Here is a 27,463-nt window from a genome sequence, read left to right as displayed (position 1 = left end):
GAATCTGCTGAGGGCAACAGTATTTATTAATTTTAATTGTGGGCCGGCTGAACTAGGCTTGCCTGGTTCCTTTTCTGGTTAATCACTGCTTTCATGCGTTTTGGTATGCTCTCCAACAGTCTGTCACACCACTCCTGGCACAAAAATTCAAGTAGCTCAGCTTTGTTTGATGGCTTGTGACCATCTTCCTCTTGATCAAATTCCAGAGGTTTTCAATGGAGTTCAGGTCTGGAGATTGGGCTGGTCATGACAGGGTCTTGATCTGGTGGTTCTCCATCCACACCTTGATTGACCTGGCTGTGTGGCATGGAGCATTGTCCTGCTGAAAAAAACAATTCTCTGAGTTGGGGAACATTGTCAGAGCAGAAGGAAGCAGGTGTTCTTCCAGGATAACCTTCTACTTGGCTTGATTCATGAGTCCTTCACAAAGACAAATTTGCCCGATTCCAGCCTTGCTGAAGCATCCCCAGATCATCACTGATCCCCTCCACCAAATTTCACAGTGGGTGCGAGACACTATGGCTTGTAGGCCTCTCCAGGTCTCCGTCAAACCATTAGACGACTAGTTGTTGGGCAAAGCTGAACATTTTACTCGTCAGAGAAGATTACCTTACTCCATTCTTCTATGGTCCAATCTTTATGGTCTGTTGCAAACTTCAGCCTGGCTCTTCTTTGCTTTTCATTGATGAATGGGATTTTATCTAGCTTTGCACGACTTCAGCCCTGCCCCTAGGAGCCTGTTTCGAACCGTCCTTGCCATGCACTTCACCCCAGCTGCTGTTTGCCATTCTTTTTGTAGGTCACTTGATGTCATTCTACCATTGTTGAGTGACATTCGAATGAGTTGACGTCATCTCAGTCAGTGGATAGTCGTTTTCGCCCTCTGCCAGTCTATAGCTTTATTGTCCCCAATGTCTGTTGCTTGACCTTGTTGTTATGAACGGGATTTTCAGGATGGAACCAACCTGGTGCTCACTGTATTCCTCTGCCAGTAAAGCCAGAATTGAACCCCTCCTTTTCCTCACTCAAACTCTTTTGTCATGCTGAATAGTCTTTTTTTTTTGTTAAATTACCTTTGAGGTACTACTTGCACTGTTTTTACCATCCTGCTGGTCCTATTGCAAGAGGACAGTGATGACCACATCAGTGGTTTTTATACTTTTCCTCAATGAATTAAATTTGGTTCAGGTAATCACCTAATCAGTACCTAATTAAGTAAAATGAGGGATGCCTGTGTTGGAATTTAACAGACATGAATGTAATGGCTGCCATACATGTAGAGAGGCTGATTTAATAAAAATGTCAAGTCAAGAACTTTCCGTTGAAGGTTCTGTTGAGCTCAGGCCTATACAAATTCAGTACAGCCCACTGTGTCCCCCTCTACATGTCTCACCAGCTGCTCTGCGAACTACGGCATAACAAGTTGTCTACAGCCCTTGAGATGTTAGTCAAAACTATACCTATCTGGTGTAGGCACATCCTGTACAAGTGAGCAAAGCAGAAACACAGACACAATGGGTTTACTAAATTATTTGATTATACTTAGAATGTCCATCTAATATAGTAATACGCCATATGATTTTATTGTACTATGGAATAACAACATTTCTACCACACCAGTACTGTATCAATACCTCATGGGTAGTAGCTGCATTATTTAAATGAGCTTTAACCAAAATAAAATTTCTTGTAACTGTACAGGTGGGTATAGCTTGCTAACAAAATATCCCTTTACAGACCTTCTTCAGCCTACAGGGTCAGTTTTCCAACACTTCCTACACACTTTATAATGATGATGTTGATTTATTGATTCATATCATTATAGAGGAGACTAGACATGACAATCTTGATAGAGAAGGTTGGGGGGTGTATTTTACCCATACATTTAATAAATATATTTCAATGTATTATATTTATTTCTGCATTTTAAACATATATTCAATCAATACATTTAAGTGCTTCCATTTTGTTGAAATATATTCCAATATATACTTTTTTGCATATGGTTAAATTAAACCTGTGTGTGAACTCTTTAAGTAGTGGAAAAAGATATAAAGACCATTTCATGCATTTTATGTTTCTTTGCTCAGTTTACCCATGTGGATTCCAACCTGGTGGATTTCCATAGAGAGCTATCTGTCAATGTTCTACAGCCTATAATTCAACACAAACACATAGTTGCATGCGCATATAAAGTATTACCATAGACATACACACGAAGAACTGAAAAAAACAGAATGATGCACAATACACAACAAACTTCTGCTGTCAATCGATCTGTGTGTTTACTTTTCAATTACTTATATATTGATGTATTCAGTCACTTAATGATCATGCCTCAACCACAATATTGATATAAACAGCTTTTTCACATTTTACCATAATTATTCATTCTACTGTATTATGATGTGTTTGATAGTATATTTAAACCGATTATCTGGGATGAACAATTACAGCTTTTGTAACTTTGTTGAACTTAACATGACTTTCCCTCTCTCTGCAACTGGACTCTGGACTTCCTAAACAACAGACCCCAGTCTGTCAGGCTAGACAACTTCAGCTCCTCCACCCTGATACTGAACACTGGTGTTCCACCAGGCTGCATGCTGAGCCCCCTCCTGTACTCCCTCTTCACCCATGACTGCATTCCTGTACACAGTCCCAACACCATCGCCAACATCGCAGACAACACAACGGTGGTAGGCCTAATCAGTGACAATGACGAGTCAGCCTACAGGGAGGAGGTCAAGTATATGGTGGCATGGTGTGCTGATAACAATTACACTAAATAATTACACTAAATCTAAAGGCTTCAGTCACACCCCAGATCTCATCGATGGCACTGAGGTGGAGCGTGTGTCCAGTTTCAAATTCCTGGGAGTCCACATCTCCGAGGACCTCTCCTGGTCCCTCAACACTTCAGCCCTGGTCAAAAAGGCATGGCAGCAACTGTACTTCTTGAGGAGGCTGAAGAAGGCCCACCTGTCTCCCGAGATCCTTGTGAACTTTTACCGCTGCACAATCAAGAGCATTCTGATTAACTGCGCCACAGTGTGGTTTGGCGGTTGCTCCATAGCTGACTGGAAGGCCTTGCAACAGGTGGTAAAAACTACACAGCGCATCACCAACCAGTTTCCAGCCATCGTAGACCTCCAGTGCAAGCGCTGTCTGCGCAGGCCACGCGGCATCACTAGGAACCCCTTCACATCCATGACTCAAACTGTTTGCCCTTCTCCCATCAGGCAGGCAGTACAGGTCTCTCCGTTCTCGCACCAGCAGGCTCAGGAACAGTTTCTTTCCATCTACTCCCTGCTGAACTCTGTGACCCATCACTAACCATACCCACCCTTTGTACTACTGGACTCTGTCACTGCCTTACCAAGTCTGATATGGATTTTTTTAGTTGTCTACAGGCACGTGTCATTGCTGCTATTCTTGTATTTCATTTGAACATGCCGAATGGCACCTCAAGCTTGCCTTCATTGCACATTTAGAACTGCCACTGTACTTGCATTTTCAATTGTTACATACACATGTCTACCTCGGGAACCTCATTGCTGCTATCACTGCATTTCAGTTGCACATGCTATCCCATTCCTTCAATTTACCTCGATTGCAAATTCAGTATGACATTGAGAATTGCCACTTGTAACGCACAGCTATTTATCCCACTTGTACAATTTAGAATTGCTATATGTAATGCATTTGCATTAATTAAAACATCTATGCATTCCACTTGTACATACATATACTTAATACTTAGTACATTTTCTGCCCTCTTCTATTTGCATTTCTGGTTGGACTCAAACTGCATTTTGTTGTACTGTACTTGTACTTGTTTAATGACAATAAAGTTGAATCGAATCGAAAGATTTATTCAAGAAAGTTATATGTTTAATACTATTTTAGTGGTATTGGAATACACCTAGTTAATCTTTTATGGAAAATGAAAATGCTGAATTCATCATAATGTTGATATCAGTTAATCCATTATACATTACTATATATTTTTCATAAGCATGTTCACTTTTGGTAGGGTTCCAAAATAATAAAACAACATTGTGTGATACTTTAATAGCCCAGCATTAATTATTTTATAACCACTATCTCAAACACATGTATAGCAAAGAGCTGTAGGCAAGGTAGTTGTGTAACCCAATTTGAATTGCCGAGGCAACACTTCGCTGGGAAATTTCTATGGCGGCATTAAATACCTACCTTGAAACACAATGAATTTAAAACAGCCATTTTTCTTACATTCAGAGAGATTGCCTTATTGTTTACATTCTTCCTCAGTCGGGTCAGCAAGCTTTGTAGATTGATAACTTTTGTGAAAATAGTGTAAATGGGTGAGGAAGTCTTAGGGTAAATGTAATAACCAAGTCTGAGAGCTTTCTCTTTTGTTCTTCATGAGCAGGTCGATTTTATTTTTGCTAACGTGGAACTTAAGTTCTAACGGCGAGTATCGCCGGAACAAACCCATGATTGCACAGGAATGAAAGCAGCAAACTAAACGAAAAACAAAGCCCATCCTTTATATTTTAATTTTGTGTTTAATTCTTAGTTATTGAAATACTAACTATAGAATTGCAGAACAAATGAGAAAATGATACTACTTTGTGTTTGAGAGCTGACTTTATGGTTATTACGTCATTGATTCCACCCGGTTTGTTTTATCGGCTGTACAGTAACAGCTAGCTACAGAAACAAAACCTCGAACACCGCACAAAGAGAACTTCTCTTCTGAAATTTTAGACCTTAAATTAAAAACGGGAAAACTTTGCGGTCAAGATGGGAGTGCCGAAATTCTATCGATGGATTTCAGAGCGGTACCCTTGCCTTAGTGAAGTTGTCAAGGAACATCAGGTATGCTCGATTGCTAGCTAGCTAACGTTAATGTTATTGACTGTTGCAACAATCTAAATATAGCACGAGCAGGCCCTTAACAGTTTCACCCCTACGTATCGCTGTTTGTTTTCACTCTCCCCACACTTGCTATCGTTACTCATAGTATTATTAATGTCGTTGTAAATAGGCTACCTAAAGGTTCTAGATAGTACAAGTAAACTAACCATAGCCAATTACTGTATTGTAGTTAATTGAACGTTATAAAATAATTTAGCTTGATAGCTAGTGGCTAATGTTACTAGCAAGCTAACTTGCTAGCTACTGATTTTGTTATTCTTATTTAATCTGAACTTACTAAAGTTAGCTAGTAATGCTATTGTGAACTATATCATCATATCACATTACCTTTAGTGGGGTGGATGAAGCCTATAACACTTATACTTTTATAAGTAATTAATTTAGAACTTTATTTGTCGACCTGGCTCACCTTGTTAAACTACCTATTTTTGGCATGTAGGTCTTCAATGTATAGGACTGGAATCTTGACCAGTCAAACTCATCCCGAGTATTGCTGTGGTGTCCAAAATCACTGTTAAAGGAAAGAAGAAGGGGACAAAATCATCCTACTTTATTCAATAACTCCTATGAAGTAAAACCCAGTTTCCAAATTAGTTGGGATGCTGTGTAAAATATAAAGGAAAACAGAATGCATTGATGTGCAAATCATTTAAACCCTATATTCAATTGAAAAGACAACATATCAAATGTTGAAACAGAGACATTTTATTGTTTCTTGGAAAATACATGCTCACTTTGAATTTAATGTCAGGAACATGTTTCAAAAAGGTTGAGACAAAGACAACAAAAGACTGGAAAAGGTGTGATGCTAAAAAACAAAACCTGGTGGAATATCACACAAATAATTAGGTCAATTGGCAACAGGTCAGTAACATGACTGGATATAAAAAGATAATTCCAGAGAGGATGGGCCTGTCTGATGTGAGGATGGGGAGGGGATCACCACTCTGTGAAAGACTATGCTGGCAAATAGTGCCACAATTAAAGAATAACATATCGCAATGTAAAATTGTGAAGAGTTTGGGGATGTCATCATCTATGGTACACAATATAATTAAAATATTGAGAGAATCTGGAGTAATCTCTGTACGCAAGGGACAAAGGCGAAAACCATTGTTGGATGGCCGTGATCTTTGGGCCCACTGAATTTAAAACAGACACAATTCTGTAGTGGACATCACTGCATGGGCTCAGGAACACCTCAGAAAACTGTCTGTGAACACAGTACTTTGCACCGTCCACAAATGCAAGTTAAATCTCTACCATGCAAAGAAGATACCATACAAAAACAAGATCCAGAAATGCCAGCGCCTTCTCTGGGCCCAAGCTCATTTTAGATGGACTGCGGCGAAGTGGAAAACTGTCCTGAAATTTTTGATTTTTGGGGGGGAATCATGGACGCTGCTTCATAGAGACTAAAAAGTAGAGGGACCATCTGTCTTATTATCAGCGCACAATGCAAAAGCCAGCATCTGTGATGATATGGGGGTGCATTAGTGCACATGGCATGGGTAACTTGCACTTCTGTAAAGGCACCATAAATGCTGAACAATATGTACAGGTTTTGGAGCAACATATGCTGCTATCCAGATGCCTTTTTCAGGGTAGGCCTTGCTTATCCCTTGTGCCCTCTCTGCTGGTTACTACTTTATCTCACTAATTTTCTTCAAAATGAAGTGCTTACATTGCAGAATGCATGGTTTTATACTGTAATGGCAGTGAGATTAAAAAAAATGTTTTTAATTGAAGTCAATGGGACATTTTTGTCCACGAAGGTGTCAAGAGGGTGTAAAATTCGTAAAAATAGTATGAAAGATATGTAAGAGTTAAAGACATTGGATTTCAAAAATGTAACTAAAAATAAGAATTCTGGCAAAAAATCATGCCCCTAGTTGCAACACAGAAAAAATGATCACCAAATCAACAAAAGAAATAAAAAATAAAAAGACAACAATGTCAGAGGGTGGCATAAGGGTTATTTCAACAGGACAATGCCAGGGTTTAAATGATTTGCACGTCATTGCTTTCTGTTTTAATTTACATGTTATGCAGCATCCAAACTTATTTGACCTGGCCAGAAGCCGATATGTTCATGCTATTGCATGCTGTTACTGTCCTACTATTGACAGACAGAATAACTTCACCCTTTCTCTTCCAGATTCCTGAGTTTGATAACCTCTACCTGGATATGAATGGCATCATCCACCAGTGCTCCCACCCCAATGATGAGGATGTCCATTTTCGTATCTCAGAGGAAAAGATTTTTGCAGACATATTTCACTACCTGGAGGTGCTCTTCAGAATCATTAAGCCCAGGAAAGTGTTCTTCATGGCTGTAGATGGGGTCGCTCCCCGAGCAAAGATGAACCAGCAGAGAGGCAGGAGATTTAGGTAGTTGTGATTATGAAAAGCTGTATCATTGACACTGTCAAACCTATACATTACAAAAAGTTGTAGCTCAGTCAATCACTGATGTTCTTTGTTAAGGTCGGCCAAAGAGGCTGAGGAGAAGATAAAAAAAGCTCTGGAGAAAGGCGAGGTCCTACCCACAGAGGCCCGCTTTGATTCCAACTGTATCACCCCGGGTATGTTGCCCAGTCTGCTAACACAACTCATCCACTTCAACAATGTCTTAATTCATTCCCTGATGGATTTCCTATGGGTTGGATTGCATGTGCAAGACAAAACCTTTGTTGACTTTCACTGACTTTAATCCACAAAATAGTTATTTGACAGAAGGATTTGGCAAATATAATTATTAATACTGAAACTAAACTCTATTTTCAATTTGGTTAATGTTTCCAATATATTTTTAAACATAATTTGCTTCATGGGCTTATCAAACCTCCAGAGTTGGATTTGTTATGGTTCAATGTGTAAGCATTAACAATAGGGTGAATTGTGAAAATGTATCATCTTTGTTCTCTGCTGGTGATTGGCAATGATAGTAGATTATATGAGTCCTGTGATTAATTTTGTCTCGAATGCTAATTTCTCTCTATAGAATTGGCTGTAACTATAACATTTGTAAAGATTCCACTCTGGCACTTGGAAATTACACTACAGTATGTTAGGATCAGATAGTCCTGTTTGTCTGTTTTGTGCCTAATGAAAATGACCCCATCTCCGTTAGGGACGGACTTTATGGCCAGGCTACAGGAGCAACTCAAGTACTTTGTCAACAGCAAACTGTCCACTGACAAGGCCTGGCAGGGAGTCAGTGTCTACCTGTCTGGACATGAGGTCAGTGCTTGGCACAAACGTTCATCTTATTACATGTTCAAATTCATTCATTTCCCCAAATCATCACAGCTGCTGTGGTGTGCGACTGATATCGACTGCGATGTTCCTTGAACTAATCTGTGACTGTACCTCTCTGCTCGCCCCTCAGACACCAGGAGAAGGAGAGCATAAGATCATGGAGTTCATCCGCTCAGAAAATGCCAAGCCGGGCCATAACCCAAATGTGCGTCACTGTCTCTACGGCCTGGACGCTGACCTGGTGAGTGCCGTGTGTGTGCGTCTGTTGTGTGAGACATGTAAATGGTGGCAGCCCTGAATGTTTATCACTGCTTTTACAAAGGTTGCCAGGTTTTACCCTGGTAATTGCCAAAGGCCAGATCTGATTGGTCGAATGTAAAAACATGCAAACCAGGCTGCTTTTGTAAAGGCATCCTTAGTCTGTAATCACTGAATAACCTTGCCCGAAGTAGATTTCATTAGTGAAGGTATGTTGTGTTAAATACATAGTCTGTTCCTCCTACAGATGATGTTAGGTCTGACCAGCCACGAGCCACACTTCTCGTTACTCCGAGAAGAGGTCCGCTTCGGGGGGAAGAAAAACCAAAAAAGGTGTGTGTGTGTGAATTGAAAGTTTTTAAGTACTCTTAAATTCCAATTACTGTCCCTATTCTGTAAAATGCTTTTTCGATGAGGATGACTTGGATTCTAAATTGGAGCTCAGGTGGCTTTTTGAATTATGTGGAACTGACCATGTGCGTGCATGCGTTCTTGTGACAGAGTATTAAAGCTGTGTTCCTGTCCTACAGAATAACAGCGCCAGAGGAAACAACTTTCCATCTACTCCACCTCTCTTTGTTTAGGGAGTACATAGACTATGAGTTCTCTGAAGTGAAGGTAACACATGCATATGTACATATTTTAAATGTTTCATTTGAAACCAGATAGAAATTCAAATTGGATTAAAAAAACTCCAAAGGTTGTATGTATAAACACTAGAGATACAAATTGCACCTTTGACACAGTTTGTCAGATTATGTCAAATAAAATCTTCTAAAGTTCTACGTTTGGTTGTTTGCCCGTAAGATCTCCTCTTATTGGTTGTTTTTCACCAATGCCCTCTTCTAATTGGCTCTGACAGAACAAGATCTCTTTTGAGTATGACCTGGAGCGAATCATTGACGACTGGATCTTGATGGGTTTCCTTGTGGGAAATGACTTCATCCCGCACCTTCCTAATCTCCACATCAACCACGATGCCCTACCTCTGCTCTACCGGACCTACATCACGGTACTACCGACACTGGATGGTGAGAACATGCCTCTGATGCTTAGAGGCCATAACTAGGTAGAAAACGCATGCTATCACTGACATCGCCGTTGAAGGTGTCTGCCGTTTTATTCTGGCCAACTGGGTGGGCCTTGAGACAGCATTGCCTCCCAAGGATCAGGTTGATTATGTGATCTGAACTCCAACCGGTCATCGGGAAGCATCGGCTTATTAATTAAATAGAAATTGACTGCTTTAACACAGAGGTGGCCCTGCCCATGTTGGGACCAATGCCATAAACGATGCTGATAAACAGATGAAACCTCGTTCAGTCACTATGTAACACACACCGTACTTGGAATATACACACACAATTTCCTCTGGCATTCCTCTAACTCACAGTAAAACATTCCCTTTTACTTCAGTCTGGAAAAAGTAATCGACTACTTGTAAATATTTGACCCATGAAGGTTACTTGAACGAGAATGGCCACCTGAACCTGGTCAACTTTGAGAAGTATTTGGAGAAACTGTCAGAGGTGAGACCGCTTATTTTTGCTATCAGAATAATCTACTTACCCTTCGTTTCTCTTTCTGTTGCTGTCTGTCGCTCGACCCCTCGCTCGACCCCTCTGTCTGTCGCTCGACCCCTCTCTCTGTCTGTCGCTCGACCCCTCTCTCGCTCTGTCTGTCGCCCGGCCGCACGCTCGCTCTGTCTGTCGCCCGGCCGCACGCTCGCTCTGTCTGTCGCCCGGCCGCACGCTCGCTCTGTCTGTCGCCCGGCCGCTCGCTCGCTCTGTCTGTCGCCCGGCCGCTCGCTTGCTCGCTCTGTCTGTCGCCCGGCCGCACGCTCGCTCGCTCTGTCTGTCGCCCGGCCGCACGCTCGCTCGCTCTGTCTGTCGCCCGGCCGCACGCTCGCTCGCTCTGTCTGTCGCCCGGCCGCACGCTCGCTCGCTCTGTCTGTCGCCCGGCCGCACGCTCTCTCGCTCTGTCTGTCGCCCGCACGCTCGCTCTCTCGCTCTGTCTGTCGCCCGCACGCTCGCTCTCTCGCTCTGTCTGTCGCCCGCACGCTCGCTCTCTCGCTCTGTCTGTCGCCCGCACGCTCGCTCGCTCGCTCTGTCTGTCGCCCGCACGCTCGCTCGCTCGCTCTGTCTGTCGCTCGCTCGCTCGCTCTGTCTGTCGCCCGCACGCTCGCTCGCTCGCTCTGTCTGTCGCCCGCACGCTCGCTCGCTCGCTCTGTCTGTCGCCCGCACGCTCGCTCGCTCGCTCTGTCTGTCGCCCGCACGCTCGCTCGCTCGCTCGCTCTGTCTGTCGCCCGCACGCTCGCTCGCTCGCTCTGTCTGTCGCCCGCACGCTCGCTCGCTCGCTCTGTCTGTCGCCCGCACGCTCGCTCGCTCGCTCGCTCTGTCTGTCGCCCGCTCGCTCGCTCGCTCGCTCTGTCTGTCGCCCGCACGCTCGCTCGCTCGCTCTGTCTGTCGCCCGCACGCTCGCTCTGTCTGTCGCCCGCACGCTCGCTCTGTCTGTCGCCCGCACGCTCGCTCTGTCTGTCGCCCGCACGCTCGCTCTGTCTGTCGCCCGCACGCTCGCTCTGTCTGTCGCCCGCACGCTCGCTCGCTCGCTCTGTCTGTCGCCCGCACGCTCGCTCGCTCGCTCTGTCTGTCGCCCGCACGCTCGCTCGCTCGCTCTGTCTGTCGCCCGGCCGCACGCTCGCTCGCTCGCTCTGTCTGTCGCCCGCACGCTCGCTCTGTCTGTCGCCCGGCCGCACGCTCGCTCGCTCGCTCTGTCTGTCGCCCGCACGCTCGCTCTGTCTGTCGCCCGCCCGCACGCTCGCTCTGTCTGTCGCCCGGCCGCACGCTCGCTCTGTCTGTCGCCCGGCCGCACGCTCGCTCTGTCTGTCGCCCGGCCGCACGCTCGCTCGCTCTGTCTGTCGCCCGCACGCTCGCTCGCTCGCTCTGTCGCCCGCTTGCTCGCTCTGTCGCCCGCTCGCTCGCTCTGTCTGTCGCCCGCTCGCTCTGTCTGTCGCCCGCTCGCTCGCTCTGTCGCCCGCTCGCTCGCTCTGTCGCCCGCTCGCTCGCTCTGTCGCCCGCACGCTCGCTCGCTCGCTCGCTCTGTCGCCCGCTCGCTCGCTCTGTCGCCCGCACGCTCGCTCTGTCGCTCGCTCTGTCGTCCATGGGCTCTCTGTCGCTCGCTCTGTCGTCCATGGGCTCTCTGTCGCTCGCTCTGTCGTCCATGGGCTCTCTGTCGCTCGCTCTGTCGTCCATGGGCTCTCTGTCGCTCGCTCTGTCGTCCATGGGCTCTCTGTCGCTCGCTCTGTCGTCCATGGGCTCTCTGTCGCTCGCTCTGTCGTCCATGGGCTCTCTGTCGCTCGCTCTGTCGTCCATGGGCTCTCTGTCGCTCGCTCTGTCGTCCATGGGCTCTCTGTCGCTCGCTCTGTCGTCCATGGGCTCTCTGTCGCTGGCTCGCCCGCTGTCTGCCGCTAGCTCGCGCTCTGACTCTGTTTTTCACTCCCCTACTCTGTCTCTGTGTTTCCCTCAGTTTGACAGAGAGCACTTTAACGATGTGTTTGTGGACCTGAAGTGGTTTGAAAGCAAGGTGGGCAACAAGTACCTGAACGAGGCAGCCGGGCTGGCAGCAGAAGAAGCCAAGTCTAAGAACTCCTGGAGGAACGACCAGGTGAGACTTACACATTCAGGTTTTGATATACTTGTGGGGACTCCCCATCATTATTCCTGTTCCAAATCATTTCTTCTATATTTAACCCCAGAAACCTAATTGCTTATTCTAAGCCCAAGCCCAAACCCAAATCTAACTTACTTACTCTGAACAAAACCTGTCAAATATAGCCTTTTTCCTTATGGTGAAGGGGTCTCAAAAGGTCAACTGTTCCTTGTTTTACTAAACTTGTAGGCCATGTCCAAAATGAACCTGCGGGTTAATGTTTGTATCAGAATAGTCATGTAATATAATATCTGGCGTGATGGCTTGGAGGAAATTACTCATGTTTGCCAGCCATAGACGGTCTCTAGTGCTCCTTTTGTTTTGTCACCCTGTTTACCGTATAGGTAAAGCTACTCAACATTGTTCACTTGCCACCAGTCTGCTGCTAGCTACGGTTCATTAAGTAGTTGTTATGGGGTGACATTTACCTGGAGTAAGCCAAACTTTGAAACGAAAACCCAACGAGAAATTGTGAGGAATTAGGAAATAGAGGCTGACTGCAGTATGATGCTGTGGTGACGAGTTGTTTTGTGTGTTGCCAGTATGCTAAAGATGAAAGCTGAAACAGATCATTTCTCATTAGTAATAAAACGATGAAGCTGGAGAACATTTGTGACAATGACAACAGCAAGTGTCACATTGCCTCCCTGTCTGTGTCCTGGGCTCTGTTGGGGAATAGACACATACAATATTTTGACCGTTAACCGTATAGGCTTTGCTGTTGGATTTTTTCATCTACCAGTCTCCTTGGCAGGTGGGCCAAGAACGTAATTTCAGATACTGCTTGTAGGAGTCATTGGCCCCTAGATAGAGAATAATGTTTTTGTGCACATGGACAATCAATACACATTCAGATGCATGTGTAGAGTTAGACATTCTGAGGTGTGTGTGTGTGTGTGTGCGTGCGTGCACACAGGACGACACTCTGTGCCTGGCTGCTCTTGATGAGGAGAAGGACATAGTCCCCAGCAGAGGTTTTGAGGAGGATGGTGAGGAGGAGGATATGTTTGAGGCTGAGTTTCGACAGTACAAACGCACCTACTACATGACCAAGATCGGGGTGGAGGTCGTCTCAGAGTGAGCATCTACTTTTTCCCAACACTAAATGTTTTGCTAAACACCGGGCTGAATTAACCTGTTCAACTTTGTTTGTGTTGATTCTAGTGAGTTTCTAGCCAACCAAGCATATTGCTATGTGGAGGGAATCCAGTGGATCCTTCACTACTACTACCATGGAGTCCAGTCATGGAGCTGGTTAGTGTCTGCCTTGTCTGCTTAGTGTCTCTGCCTGCCTTGTCTGCTTAGTGTCTCTGCCTGCCTTGTCTGCTTAGTGTCTCTGCCTGCCTTGTCTGCTTAGTGTCTCTTCCTGCCTTGTCTGCTTAGTGTCTCTTCCTGCCTTGTCTGCTTAGTGTCTCTGCCTGCCTTGTCTGCTTAGTGTCTCTGCCTGCCTTGTCTGCTTAGTGTCTCTTCCTGCCTTGTCTGCTTAGTGTCTCTTCCTGCCTTGTCTGCTTAGTGTCTCTTCCTGCCTTGTCTGCTTAGTGTCTCTGCCTGCCTTGTCTGCTTAGTGTCTCTGCCTGCCTTGTCTGCTTAGTGTCTCTGCCTGCCTTGTCTGCTTAGTGTCTCTGCCTGCCTTGTCTGCTTAGTGTCTCTTCCTGCCTTGTCTGCTTAGTGTCTCTTCCTGCCTTGTCTGCTTAGTGTCTCTGCCTGCCTTGTCTGCTTAGTGTCTCTGCCTGCCTTGTCTGCTTAGTGTCTCTGCCTGCCTTGTCTGCTTAGTGTCTCTGCCTGCCTTGTCTGCTTAGTGTCTCTGCCTGCCTTGTCTGCTTAGTGTCTCTGCCTGCCTTGTCTGCTTAGTGTCTCTGCCTGCCTTGTCTGCTTAGTGTCTCTGCCTGCCTTGTCTGCTTAGTGTCTCTGCCTGCCTTGTCTGCTTTGTGTCTCTGCCTGCCTTGTCTGCTTTGTGTCTCTGCCTGCCTTGTCTGCTTTGTGTCTCTGCCTGCCTTGTGTCTCTGCCTGCCTTGTCTGCTTTGTGTCTCTGCCTGCCTTGTCTGCTTTGTGTCTCTGCCTGCCTTGTCTGCTTAGAGCATGTCAGTTTGGATAGTGTCTGGCTGTCTATCTGGTCAAGTGCCTGCATTTCTGGTCAAGTGTTTGCCTGTCACTAGTTGTGTATGTGTCTGTTTGTGTGCTAATACGTTCCTCCCTTATAGGTATTACCCTTACCACTACGCCCCTTTCCTGTCAGATGTAAGGAACATTTCCCATCTGAAGTTGACCTTTGACATGGGCAAGCCATTTATGCCGTTTGAGCAGCTCCTGGCAGTCTTGCCTGCTGCTAGCAAAGACCTGCTCCCAGAATGCTACAGGGTAACACACACACACTATCGCATAACACTCACGTCCGCATAACAAACACACAGTTCTGATACCTCGGTTTGGCTCTTTCCACAGCACCTGATGACATCAGAGAATTCTAGCATCATTGAATATTACCCTCTAGACTTCAAGACAGACCTTAACGGGAAACAGCAGGAGTGGGAGGCCGTCGTGCTCATCCCCTTCATCGATGAGGTAGGAAGGTCAACGGAATGTTTCGAAACCTATTAGACCCTTTATTAATTTCCCCAAGATTATTACAAAATACGTGCCTGTGACTCATTTTCCTTCACCTTTATGAAAAGGCAACGAGGGAATGCCCCTTTCTGGGTTTGCCTGTTTTTCTATAAGCCGTAGCCAATTATGCTAATAATGTTTTCTGTGAGATGGAAAGGTTTTCCCCAAAATTTTCTTTATTGCATGTTCGCTACGCAGGAGCTATTGTGTACCTGGCATAAAGACTAGGATTATTTGCATGAATCCACTGGCAGTTAATTTAGCTCCGCAATCATGTGTATGCTATAGAAACACTGCTTAATGTTTCTTTACATTTCATAATGATGGCACTTCTCTATCTCTAAACTAAACCGTGTACAAGTAGTTATATACCCATATCCTATATTTTCGATGATGACATCATGGGGTGTTGTATGTTGATCAGGGAAAATAAATCTCTTAGCATTCCGTTTAGATTTTTGGTTGTTGAACGATATAACCAATGGCTCTTGCCGGTGAGATTAGTTGTTAACACAAAAATAAAATCACTGCAATACCTTGTAGCTCAGTACATTTGCAACGGCAGGGTTGTGGGTTTGACTCCTATGGGGGGCCAGGACAAAAAAATAAGAATGACAAGATCAGCATTACTATTGTTGCCCTGAATAAGAGCTTCTGGTAAATTTGTTCAATTTTATAAAGAATTGATGCAGAAAATGCAGCGTTGTAGTTTTCTATTTTTGGTTTTGAGAGCCAGAACCAAAAAAAAACTAAGGAAATTAGAAATCGTTTGCCAGAAAAATGTACCGGATATCACCGGGTCATAGGAGAAACATACTTTGTACGCGTGGGTGCATTTTGTTTCTCATCTACTAGTGTTTTTTTATTTTCCTTTCCAGAGATGTCTGCTTGCTGCGATGGAGCCATACAGCAATCACCTGACAAAGTCTGAGAAGGCTCGTAACTGCCACACAGAGTGTGCTGAATACCGCTATGACGCCGGGGTCGACCACCCCTACCCCTCCACCCTGCCTGAACTGTTCCCCAACATCACGCACTGTCATGTCAGGTGAGAAACACTGATGTACGTGTGCACACGTGATAGAAACGCGTCTTCCCTGAGCCTGATGTGACTTGATTGGTGGTTTTTCAGGGCAATGCTGATTCCCATGGATGCGTGGCACGTTCCGCTGAGCCACGTGGGACGCTCCATCAACAGCAGCCAGCTCTACTTCTGCGGCTTCCCCACTCTGAAGCACATCAGACACAAGGTAATGTGGGCGGACAGAGAGACCACCTGGAACTGTGATAGTAATACTAGAACCAACCAGTATGAATCAGGCAACATGATCAGGTGGCTATTTATACACCAAGCAAAAGACTGTTAGATAAAAAAAACTTTTTTTTTTTTAATAAAGATACATTTTCAAGTACTTGTGCTTTGTTGATGGAGGCCTGAATAGATTTGATAGTGTTTCTGGGCTGGATGCTAACCTATGCTGCTGCAGTACATGTGGGCCGGAGGCTGGGGCTTAGACCGTTGGGCCACCCAGGAACAGGGAAATGTGGATGTTTAACAGGTTTCCTGATTGTGTCTATAGTTCTATAAGAAGAAGCATGGAGTGGTGGTGTTCCAACAAAGCAGCCGTGGTGAGAACATGATACTTGAGATCCTGCTTGAAAAAGAGGAGCCGGTGAGGAAAGACTTAGTTTTGTTTCAATTGAGTCAAAAAATTATATATTCTAAACCAGAATAAGTATTTTCTTTTGTTGTTCACCCTCTTCATTTCACCTGATTTCTGTCCTCAGGTTTGTGGTGACGTGGCCTCCCAAGTCCTCGGTCGCTCTGTCTTTGTGAACTGGCCCCACCTAGAGGAAGCTAGGGTGGTGGCAGTATCTGACGGGGAAAGCAAGTAAGAGCCCCATCTGCTTTTATTTATGTCTCATAATAAGGACTATGCTAGTAAGATTTCGGGTCAGCTCCATTCTAGTTCCATTCAAGAAAAGAAATCCAATATTTTGCAGAAAATGTGGGGTTACAATTCACCTTACTTTTTGTAGGTAAATTGTGGAATCAAAAATTGATTCCCCAAAACCTGAACTATCAGTTGAAAACATGTCTGTCCCTACTTTCTGTTCCCTTTGGACCAAAACTTGAACTACACAAACTTCTAAATAATAATCCACGTCATTGTCTTTCACCTTCAACTCTCCACTCAACCATCTTTATCTTCTTCTGTCCCACACTCTTTCTTCTCTGTCAGGTTCTTCCTGGATGAGCCTGTGGCGATGCAGAAGTTGTATGACAGGGGCTCTTCGCCCCCCACCAAGGTCATCTACCTCAGTGATAAGGAGCAGAAGGACTGGGTGAAGGATGTCCAGGGCATCATGGAACAGTAAGGGCACTCTAAGACCATATATTTTTTTTGTATTTGCAGTGCAAAATATTAAGAGCAATAACAAACAACAAAACAGAAGAAATAAGATGTCCTGGAATGGCACGCATTATGACACACATTTCAAAAAGTTAATTACCCTAAATTACAGTTTGCGTGTCAGTGATAGCCTTGGACAAGTTCAGTGGTTCTCAAACTTTTTCGGTCATTTTTCGGTCATTCCCCACCTGCCCACATCGCCGCAACACAATGCTAATGAAATAACAAGATTAAAATGTTCCAATTTATTGAAGTAACAAGTAGTATCAGTATAGTAACAAGTTTTATCTAAATACAAACTAACTATCTACATCAAATAACAGCAAGTTCAAAAATAAAGAAAATAAAAGTGCAGCTGTCTCATAACTTGCATGAAATTCAAAAATAGAGAAATAAATAGTGCAGCTGTGTCAACATTTTCTATCAAGTTTAAAAATAGAAAATAAATAAAAGTGCCCCTTTGCAATCTGTTTAAAAAAAAAAAGAAAAGAAGAGAAATCCATTTGGCAAGACTGGTCTATTTATCCCTGCATTAGTGGCTGCAATGAGCCTGTTTTGCATTGCACAATTTCTCAAAACGGTGTTGCAGGCTTGATACTGCCACTCTCAAGTCATGCTCAATGTTCAGCTGAGATCTGTACTTTGTTTTCAGTGAGATATGCTGTGGCAAAGGGAAGAATGCACACAGCTCTCTGCCCGATGAGTAGATACTTCCTCTCTACTCCAAACCAGAATTCACTAAGAGTCTGAGCTTTAAACCTGATCCTCAGGGTGGAGTCAGATGTCATCTCAATAAACTGGTCCTCCTCAGCAGACCTAAAATCAGCAGGTGCTGCAGACAGAATTTAAATAAATAGGCTTACTTTATTTGTCATTGCATAATAAACACAAAGAAATCTGTGTTTATCCATTCCAGTTAGTAAGTAGCATACAACATAAATAAAAGGCATGTATAATAAATGAGTAAAGTATTCTATAAAATGTCAAAATACCAACCTGCTGCATTGAATGGATCCGTAACCCAGGCATACTGAGCACTTTTGTTCGGGAAGTATTTTTGAAACAATCCACTCAGGGAAGAGATGTGCTGCTTAATACATGGGATCACTGTGGTGGCTCCAGAATCAGTGGTTTCAGCAACGTCGCTCAGGTTCTCAAAGACATCTATGTTTTGCTGATCGAGGCGCCTGCCCCATACCTCAAGCTTTCGGGTGAATGCAGTGATCTTGTCTGCCAGGTGAGGTAGGTGCTTGTCTTTGCCTTGAAGCTGAAGATTGAATTCATTCAGCTTGCCAAACACATCGCTGAGGTAGGCCAGTTTAACCAGAAATTGTTCATCACTGAACTTGCTTGCAGCCTCATACATGCGCTCCTCCTCCAAGAACATCCAAATCTCTGCCCTGAGCTCAAAGGCGCGCGACAGCACTTTGCCCCAGGAGAGCCACCTTGCTTCACTGTGAAACAGCACAGATGTGTGATCAGCTCCCATTTCCTCACAAAGGCCCTCATTTATCAAAAGTGCGTACACCAAATTTCCAGCGTACACCTGGCGTACACCCAAAACCACGGTGACTTTGAGATGTATCAATATGGACGTTGGCGTACGGCACTCTCAAATCCTACGCCAGCTCAGGAGGTGGTGTACGCACGTTTTGAGTTAGTGCGGAAATGCGAAGAAAAAAAATCCTAACGCACTGACAAACTAAAAGATATGAAATATTTTTGTGCAACATGGACTTCAATGTTTAATTTGTGACTTTACCAAAGCATTTGATTTATATGTATTCCTTCAGATGCGAGCCTGTGCGCTTTACATGACGTTTCAGGGTTAGGCCCGGCAGTTGCGCACGGACTGGATTCAGTAATAAAAGGCTTTTAATGAACAAAATATAATTCAGACTGACAAAATAAAAAAAATGACATTCTTCTTCTTTTAAATAATAATAATGATAATAGAAATAATAATAATAACGACATTTTTCTTCTAAATAACAATAAACGTCATTAATAATAAAAATCATGAAATAATAAGACGAATATTACAAATTGTCATGCAATTATTAATGTGAATGAATGGTACTCCACATCACATCATCTTTTATTCCGCTTTTTAAACTGCCAAATAAAACAATTTTATTTCTTTCTACCTCCCTGGTGATCGTCTCAATCTCCACGTCAGAGAAGTTTCTCTTTTTTGCCGTCTTCCGTGTGTCCATGGCGTAAAATGAGGGCGTGGGGGGAAGCGGAGACTTGAATATATAGGGGCGTGTTATTCTAATGACGATCGTTTTCAGCCGCGGCATTTATCAAGGGCAGGTATTGCGTACACCTGGATTTTAAAGGTACGCACAGCTTCTTAAATCAGGCGGTGAGAGGCGTGAGAGGAGTGTAAGCAAAGTGCGGAGAACAGTCGCGCTTTCAGGGGTCGGGTTTTGATATTATTTACCACGCTCACAACTTCTGTCAAAACCTTATGTAGTTCAGGGCTGAGCTGCCTTGACGCGAGCGCTTCCCTGTGAATGACACAGTGCGTCCAGTGCGCATCTGGCACAACCCTCTTTATTAGTGCCTGCAGCCCGTTTCTTGACCCTGCCATGGTCTGTGCGCCATCAGAGCAAAAGCCCACACAGTTTTCCCATTTAAGGCAGTGTTCTTTGAGGTAACTGTCCATGATCTTAAACAGCTCATCAGCTGTGGCTCTATTCTTTATGTATTTGCAAAACAGCAAATCCTCGCACAGTGACTTGCCATTCACAAAGCGGACTTACGAGATGAACAAGCAGTCTTTATTGCTGTCAGTAGCTTCGTCCACTTGTAATGCAAAACGGCTGTCTTTTAATTTTTCTATGAGTTGTTCCTAAAGATCACTTGAAATGTGGCATATTAGTCTCACAACTGTGTCGTTTGACGGAGACAGCTTTTAATTTTGCTGCGCTTGTCTCGTCAAGCATAATTTACACCATGTCTAGAGCAGCGGGGAGAATGAGCTGCTCTCCAATCGTGTGTTTTTTTGCATTGTGCAATTCTGTATGCCACTCTATATGAAGCCCTCTGTGCTTTACTGTTTACTGATGCAGCTTTTACCATGCGAGTCTACTGTTGACGGTATTCTGCCAGTTTTCTTTGAAAGAAATCAAGTGGCTTATTGACGTGACTTGGGTGTGTGGTCTCTATAATTGTCTTCTTAATTTGTTGGGTCTCGTACTGTCTGCTGCTAGCGGTTTAAGACATAGAACACACATTGGTCTCTCCTCTGCCCCCACCACCGCAGCCGTGAATCCAAGAGCAAGATACCCTTCATCATATTTTCTTTTCGGTTGGCTTTTTGGTTGATTAGGCCCGTCTGGTTTGTGTCTCTCTGCTGGTGCTGGCTCAAAAACTTTCGAGGTCCGTGTCACAAATGTATCCATGTTGTGTTATTGCCCACACTAGCCTGCTAGCCATCGGCGCGAAACGTAGATATACACAATGGGCGCACAAGTTTGTTCCACTCCAATTAATATGCCGACATCATGTCAATCATTATTTTGGCACTTCGGTTCCAGGTTACATTTTTCTTGGGGTCTCATATCTAATGTTCTTTTAATTTATACTGCATGTAGGCTAGTAATGATTACTTTGTTTGTGGGTGTTTTGTTTTGAATGTATGATCTTTGCTGTCATTAAAGAAAGGCGTTGATAAAGCAGACATTCTAACCTGCAAAAAGTCATTTCAGGGAGGTTCGTTCCAAATTGGTGGGGGTGGGAATTCCTGTTAGACTTGGTGTCGCCCCCGAGGTGATCGGTCTAATAAGCGGCAACACACAGCTGTAAGTACGGTTTGCTCTCACGCGCGCTGCATTTATAGTCACACAAACACACGCGTCACTCTCTAGTCTATTGCGCGTTCTTGCTCCAAATTACGGGATCTCATTTGCAGGCGTCATTGAGCTGCTATCAATATGCGGAAGAGTCCTGGAACTTCCGGGACAATTGGGATGTCTGGATAAAGATATAAAGGCATAAAAAGGAAAATGTCCTCCCGTTTGGCGCGCCCCACATGTCACGTCTCTATTCCCCACCAGTGGGGGGCGCCCCACACTTTGAGAACCGCTGGACTAGTTGGTTAGTGTCTCCATTGATTTTAGCTAATGATGCACCAATACCACTTTTACATTTTCAATACTGATTATGAGTCCTGAAATTTACATATTTGCCGATACATAGTATCGATCCAATTGTTTTCATTTAGTTGGCATGCTATTATTGTCATGTTATTGTACATGACTGAGTTGTATGTCAAACAACATTTTATTAACAACTTTCACAATATTTCAGCAAAATGAAATCTTATTAAATTATCTTCAAATACATTCCATGAACACTCCAGTGTAAGGTATTTGTGGAAATTCTATAGCAATGTATAAGGGGTAAGTGGCAGGCATTTCCTTATCTATATTTGTTTAAAATCATCAAATTCCTAGTTATTTTACATGTTCGCCTTGTTGTCCCATCACAACATGAGCACTAGATTAACTGTAGGCATTTGAATACATAGTTTTTTTGGCTAATCAATTAAATATGGAATTAAAAGGAAAGGGTGTACAGTATTTAACCAGTAGGCTTTTTTTTTTAGCAATTAATATGAATTGCACAGTTAAAAGTGGTGTATTCTTAATTAGCTGCTAGCTAACTTAGCTGGCGTTAGTTTGTTTTCTGAGCTAGCTGGGTTTAGGTTTGTTGTTGAGTTCACTTGGCATAACCCTCATGTTTCTACTTGTGTTTTTGCTACACGTTGTTAGGACAATCTCTTTTGTTGCATCGGCTCAGTACATGGACCCTCAGTTTTCCGATTTCATATTTCTAGCCTGTTGAGGGAGAATTTAGAGAAAATGTGGATACCAGTATCAGATCGAGCCATCCCAAATTATAGAAGAGAATAATATAAAGATGTAATTGAACATTAACAGTTATAATACCAACTGTAGTAATACAAATCTCTCAATCAGGGAAAGAGTTTGTCATCTTGTTTATATGTTTAGTTTCTGGGTTGTTCTTTGGCAAAATAGTTGTTCTTTGAGGCGTCTTTAAAGAATGTATTCAACCAGGAACTAAAATGTTTTGGTTTGCCCTGTTTTCTTTCTACCCCACTTACCTGAATGCATCTGCCTATTTTCTTTGTCTTAGTTTTGGGAAGCGTAAGGGCATCATAATCAATGAGACTGTGGTGGTGTTGTACGGCCAGCTGCTAACAGGCAGGAAGTATGTCCCAGGACCAAATGGACAGGTTCACCTGGAGAAACAGTGGGCCAAACAAATCCTGCCTTTCGCCTACCAAACCATCGTGAAGGTAACAATGCCAGCTCGCATAGATGCGTACACCCAGGGAAAAATAAACTGAAGTCACTCACATAATACATACACACACGCGCGCACACAAACACACACACATTCTGTAATTTCATATCTCTTGCTTACTGATCTCTTACTCTCTTTTACCCCCCCCCCCGCCCCGCCCTCCAAACACTTCTAGGACATCAAGGCCTTTGACTCATCATCGTCTCACTTCAAGACCCTGGAGGACCTGTTTCCCCCAACTACCACAGTGTTCATGGTCGGGAACCCCTACTACGGTGCCATGGGAGAGGTCTGTACCACATCCTGCTTCCTGTCTCTACTTCCTGACTTGGTTTCCTGTTTAAGTAATTCTTCTAAAAGAAAAACAATTATATCAGTAGAGGTAACAAAGTTAGTATGGGGTGAATACCGGCCATGGTGTTGACCATTGGTACTATCTCTGAGCAAAAATGTATGGGCCATAATGTTGAATGCAGGGACAACATTTTGGAACCAATTATTTGTTTTAACCAAACCATTTGTTCAAATTCTGCCCCTAATACCCACTTTCTGTTTTAAATGCAGTGCATTAGGTTAATGACATTCTGTGTTTTATTAACTATGGACAGTGCCTTATTTGGAATTAAATAAATGCAAGTTTTCGCAGCCTTTAAATGACAACCCCTAACTTTCCACAATAATAGTCAGTATCTGTATGTAGCCCAAATAGTTCTATCTCCTACCATTGTTTTCTTGATTAAGGTACCAAGTACAAAAATAACTGCTACGTTAGGCTACTGTATGCTTATCAGTCTGTTTTGTCTGGAGAACTGCACAGTGTGCCAGTGTTTCATCCAACACTAAGTAGCACCTAACTTTTCAAGATATTTTCCTTTGGTGTTTTGAATGTTGTTAGAATGGGGTTCAGGTGGGGGCCTGTAAACATGAAACATAAATATGAAGGCTACTTGAATAGGCAATGGCATATGGTAATCAAGGTGACGAGATGTTAATCTACAATTATTACTTGTAGATCAGGGGAAATCTGTACTCTATGCAGAGCTTGAACTTGTAGAATGTATTTTGGTGGATGTGAGATTGGTGACGACTACTGCTTCGCTTAAATTGACAAAAACATAAAATAATGGTAATTTTCCATGCTTTACCATGCTACGAGCAACATATTGAACGGGATTCCAATTTCCACAAATCCTTTGTATTAATGGATGTGTAGCCGACTAACGCGTTGTTAGGCAGGATTCTTAAACGAGTGTTGAGTAAACATGATTCACAACACGAATGCATTCTCTCCAATGCTATATTGAAAGAAAATAAGCGGTATTTAGTATTTCAAATGTTTACTTTGGCAGCCCTACATTAAATCTGTTTTACTCCGCTGGTTCTTGAGCTCAGAGGGAAAACAATATTGTTTACATGGCACCTGGGCTGCATAACAGATTCTGTTCTAATAAAAAAAATAAGTATTTGCCTGGGGTTGGTCCTTGGGTCTAAATTCTGACTACGATGCACTACTACATTTCTGCAAATAATGTCGTCTCTATCTTTCACCACAGACTCGGTCAAATAAAGTATAAAATGCCAATTAAATTGTTTTTTTTTATACAAGGGAATACTGCAGTATTTATGTGAACGGCTGGCTACTTTCAGGAGTCTCTCTGCAGTCAATATGAAAATTAGAATGCGATATGATTTTCATTTTCATGTACTGGTATGCACATTCGCTGTCAATATTAAAATGTTAATGAAAAGCCATTTGGCATTTAATTTTCAAAGTGATGCCCCGATTTGTGGTTAAATTTAAATGTGAAATATGAGAAACAGCGCTAACCTTTGCGACTGAATTTCCACGCTCTAACGCTGTTTTCCTTACTTTACATTGCAATGCGATTGCATTTTCATGTTCTACAGCCCTCTCAGTAATTCTCTGAAGGCGGGACCCTGTTTAACGTGCCAACTGGACCCAAGCAGGCTCCAATCATGCATGTATCGGTACAATGGCAACTTGGCCAGTCCAAGTAATGTTGGATTTCACAGGTCATATTGAAAGCAATTTGATATCCTGGTCAGATGCTCATGACAGAATAGAAATGATAATTGAAAATGGGTGACTGATATTGGACCCTGGTTTTCAGCTGGGATCTGTGTTTGTGCATGGAGCCAGGAGTGTTTCCACTTGACCCCGGCTGTGTGCTATCAGTAATATTTTAACGGGGTACTCTGAATTCCCCAGCTTTTGGGCGGGGGCGGCTTATCAGTTGCATTGCACCCCTGTCACCCCTTCAGTAACACAATTTCCTGTCGGTCACACAGGTGCAGGAGTCCAGTGATGTCATCAGCGAAGGACGGGTGCGAGTTGTCTTTACGGTGCCTTGTGAACCTCAGATGGAAGCGTTGATTCAGAACCAGCACGTAAGCCACTGTCACCCAACGTCCCTCTCACACTGCTTTCCCCCCGCCCCGGGGCACAACCAGACATGTACACCCATGCCAAGCTCTGTCTTCCTCTCTTTCTCTGAAGAAATACTGTGTTAGGTACAGCCCCGGCTATGTCCTGGCCTCTCGGCTTGGCATCACCAGCTACCTCGTGTCCAGGTTCTCTGGCAGTATTTTCATTGGCCGGGGATCCAAAAAGAAGTGAGTGAACATGTTTTGATTCTCTCTGTTCTCATTGGCCTTGTTTTGCATGAGTCAAATAAACTTTGTCTGTTTCTTTTCTTTCTCTATGTGCTTGCTGTATCTGCCTCCCTCCCTTCCTTTTTCTCTCTCTTTGCCTCCCTCCTCAGTCCCCATGGGGAACAGAAGGCTAATGTGGGTCTGAACCTAAAGTTCAATAAGAAAAATGAAGAGGTGCCTGGTTACACTAAGAGGACAGAGAAGGAGTGGCTATACTCAGTCGCAGTGGAGGAACTTCTGGCCGAGTACTTGGAAAGGTGCGTGCGTGTGTGCGTGTGTGTGTGTGTGTTTGCATGTGCGATTAGTAACCTGTGTTTGGCATCCTCCTGTAGGTTTTCTGAGGTGTTTGACTTGGTTTCCCGAAACAGTCATGATGATGTCTTTTATGAGGATGACATCTGGCCTGGAGAGGATGACAACGGGTAAGACTAACCAATGATTACTTTTTAATTGATGTTAAATTCTCCGTCATCATGAAAGAAATCTATAGAGTAAAATAAATGGAATGTGGTAAAAAAAAAAATCAACAGCCTTATTTTTACTTTAGCCACCGCTACCTCAATAGCTATAGAAGTAATGGATGTGTGTGTGCTGTTTCCATTTTCTTTTATTTGGCAATTCAAGAATGGCAATTCCTGCTCAAGTATTACATCTATAGATTTGTACGTAGTACTGGCTAAAGGTAGGAGTTTGTCATGACTGTTGAAATATGGATTACAGTTTCAACTTGCTCATATCCAGTGGATATAAAAAGTCTACAGTGTGTAGACTTTTTATATCCACTGTGCTTCTTTCAGGATAAAAAGGGAAATTATCCTTTAAACTTCTATGCTAGTTACACTGAAACCCTTTTGATTTTAGATTTTCTTAAAGACAAGTATGTAACACTGCACAGCAGATATAAGTCCTCATAGTCATAATAAAAATGGTGGTGATGGTAGTTGTGGTTTTCTGGCAGAGCGGATAAGGTTAAGGAAATCACTTCCTGGTTGAAGACCCATCCAGTTGCCGAAATCGCTCGCGCTTCATGTGACCTGCAGATCCTGGATTCTGCTATCGTGGCGCGAATTGAGGAGGAGGTGGAGAAGGCAAAGGTACATGTCAACCATTGATCTGTCCTCCCTCTGTTCTGTTTGTCAAATTATCTCTGTCAGTCCTTTATGTTCCAAACCATAATTTTCTGTAATCAGTCAAATGTTTCTAATGATGGATTTGAAATGAAAACATATCAGAATATAGTTTTTGCCAGCTATCATATTGTTTTGGTTTATTTCCACAACTGATCCAAACTCTTTGTCATAGTTCTTAGTAAAAAAAATAAATAAATCTGGTATTCAATCACTATACTTCGGGATTGTGCGAATCTTTGCACTCAGATCGTGATAATGTTAACTATGTCTTAATGCTGCCTTTTTTTATTTATGTAATGTAGTAAGCAGGACAGATCAGTACACACAACATACCAACTCCTACTCAGTTATTCTATCAACTCTCCCTCAGGTAAAGAAGAGCACCAAGAAAGTGCGTGTGACTGTGAAGCCACATTTGCTCTTCAGGGTGAGTGGTTTGTTGTTGATTATTTGCTTATTAAAAATATATATTAGAGATCAAACCCAGAAATAATACAATATATTTGTGTACAGTGCCATATGTAAAACATACTATTTTCAGGAGGTCCTTATGATAGCATTTGGAAGGCAAGGCATTGGTGACCTAATGACCCAATACTGATCTTTTCACCGTAGTTGATCTTATGTTGGATCCTAAGACCAATTTATGCCTTTCTGAATTTAGCCCAATTGGTAACTTATTTGTAGATTACCTCGTCCATTGACATAGGCATGCCTGTCAAACCAGGAATCTTCGTTAATATATCCTTAAATCAGCTCTGAATAATATTGCCAATCAGTACAAAAAAATAGATACCAATTGGGCTGCCTGTGTAAACGCATCCTGGGTTTGTTAATTCCAGCGAAAATGATATTAAAACATGTCTTTCCATCCAGCCCTTAGAGCAGCAGCATGGTGTGATCCCTGACCCGGATGCAGAGTACCACCTCTTTGACCGAGTGGTCAATGTCAGAGACGGCTTCTCCGTCCCCCTCGGCCTCAGAGGAACCGTCATTGGTATCAAGGGAGGTGAGCTGTTACACGCACTCGCTGTCGGTATAGTGTCCCCCTTCTCCGAACCCATTGGAGAAGACGGTCAGAGGGAGGGACCTCTGGCTTTCTCGTCCAGTGGGTTTTGAGAAGGAGACAAGGAGGGAGGACAAGAGGAGTAT

The 27,463-nt window shown here is 43.5% G+C and overlaps 1 protein-coding gene across 3 annotated transcripts in view; it reads left to right on the top strand.

Annotated features, from left to right (window-relative positions):
* The first annotated feature begins 4,459 nt into the window (after positions 1 to 4,459).
* Positions 4,460 to 27,463, top strand: part of xrn1 (5'-3' exoribonuclease 1) — a 42,391-nt gene continuing 19,387 nt past the window's right edge. For 2 of the 3 annotated variants that reach the window (XM_013139156.4, XM_010883598.5), the window contains exons 1-28: positions 4,461 to 4,866; positions 7,085 to 7,317; positions 7,414 to 7,511; positions 8,060 to 8,169; positions 8,318 to 8,428; positions 8,693 to 8,778; positions 8,976 to 9,063; positions 9,308 to 9,476; positions 9,907 to 9,974; positions 11,971 to 12,108; positions 13,070 to 13,230; positions 13,318 to 13,407; positions 14,355 to 14,511; positions 14,596 to 14,715; positions 15,636 to 15,805; positions 15,890 to 16,007; positions 16,338 to 16,430; positions 16,546 to 16,649; positions 17,001 to 17,132; positions 22,338 to 22,500; positions 22,684 to 22,797; positions 24,819 to 24,917; positions 25,027 to 25,142; positions 25,292 to 25,438; positions 25,514 to 25,603; positions 26,140 to 26,275; positions 26,682 to 26,738; positions 27,188 to 27,320. In XM_013139156.4, coding sequence (XP_012994610.1) covers positions 4,792 to 4,866; positions 7,085 to 7,317; positions 7,414 to 7,511; positions 8,060 to 8,169; positions 8,318 to 8,428; positions 8,693 to 8,778; positions 8,976 to 9,063; positions 9,308 to 9,476; positions 9,907 to 9,974; positions 11,971 to 12,108; positions 13,070 to 13,230; positions 13,318 to 13,407; positions 14,355 to 14,511; positions 14,596 to 14,715; positions 15,636 to 15,805; positions 15,890 to 16,007; positions 16,338 to 16,430; positions 16,546 to 16,649; positions 17,001 to 17,132; positions 22,338 to 22,500; positions 22,684 to 22,797; positions 24,819 to 24,917; positions 25,027 to 25,142; positions 25,292 to 25,438; positions 25,514 to 25,603; positions 26,140 to 26,275; positions 26,682 to 26,738; positions 27,188 to 27,320 — 3,376 coding nt within the window. In that variant the 5' untranslated portion in view covers positions 4,461 to 4,791. Of the gene's footprint in view, positions 4,867 to 7,084; positions 7,318 to 7,413; positions 7,512 to 8,059; positions 8,170 to 8,317; positions 8,429 to 8,692; positions 8,779 to 8,975; positions 9,064 to 9,307; positions 9,477 to 9,906; positions 9,975 to 11,970; positions 12,109 to 13,069; positions 13,231 to 13,317; positions 13,408 to 14,354; positions 14,512 to 14,595; positions 14,716 to 15,635; positions 15,806 to 15,889; positions 16,008 to 16,337; positions 16,431 to 16,545; positions 16,650 to 17,000; positions 17,133 to 22,337; positions 22,501 to 22,683; positions 22,798 to 24,818; positions 24,918 to 25,026; positions 25,143 to 25,291; positions 25,439 to 25,513; positions 25,604 to 26,139; positions 26,276 to 26,681; positions 26,739 to 27,187; positions 27,321 to 27,463 lie in introns of all 3 variants that reach the window. The other variant, XM_020045438.3, reaches the window with a different exon arrangement.

Source organism: Esox lucius, chromosome 3, assembly GCF_011004845.1.
Source record: "Esox lucius isolate fEsoLuc1 chromosome 3, fEsoLuc1.pri, whole genome shotgun sequence".
NCBI classification, from domain to species: Eukaryota; Metazoa; Chordata; class Actinopteri; order Esociformes; family Esocidae; genus Esox; species Esox lucius.
Note: the sequence above shows the minus strand (reverse complement) of the source record. Positions and strands in the feature narration are given on the sequence as shown.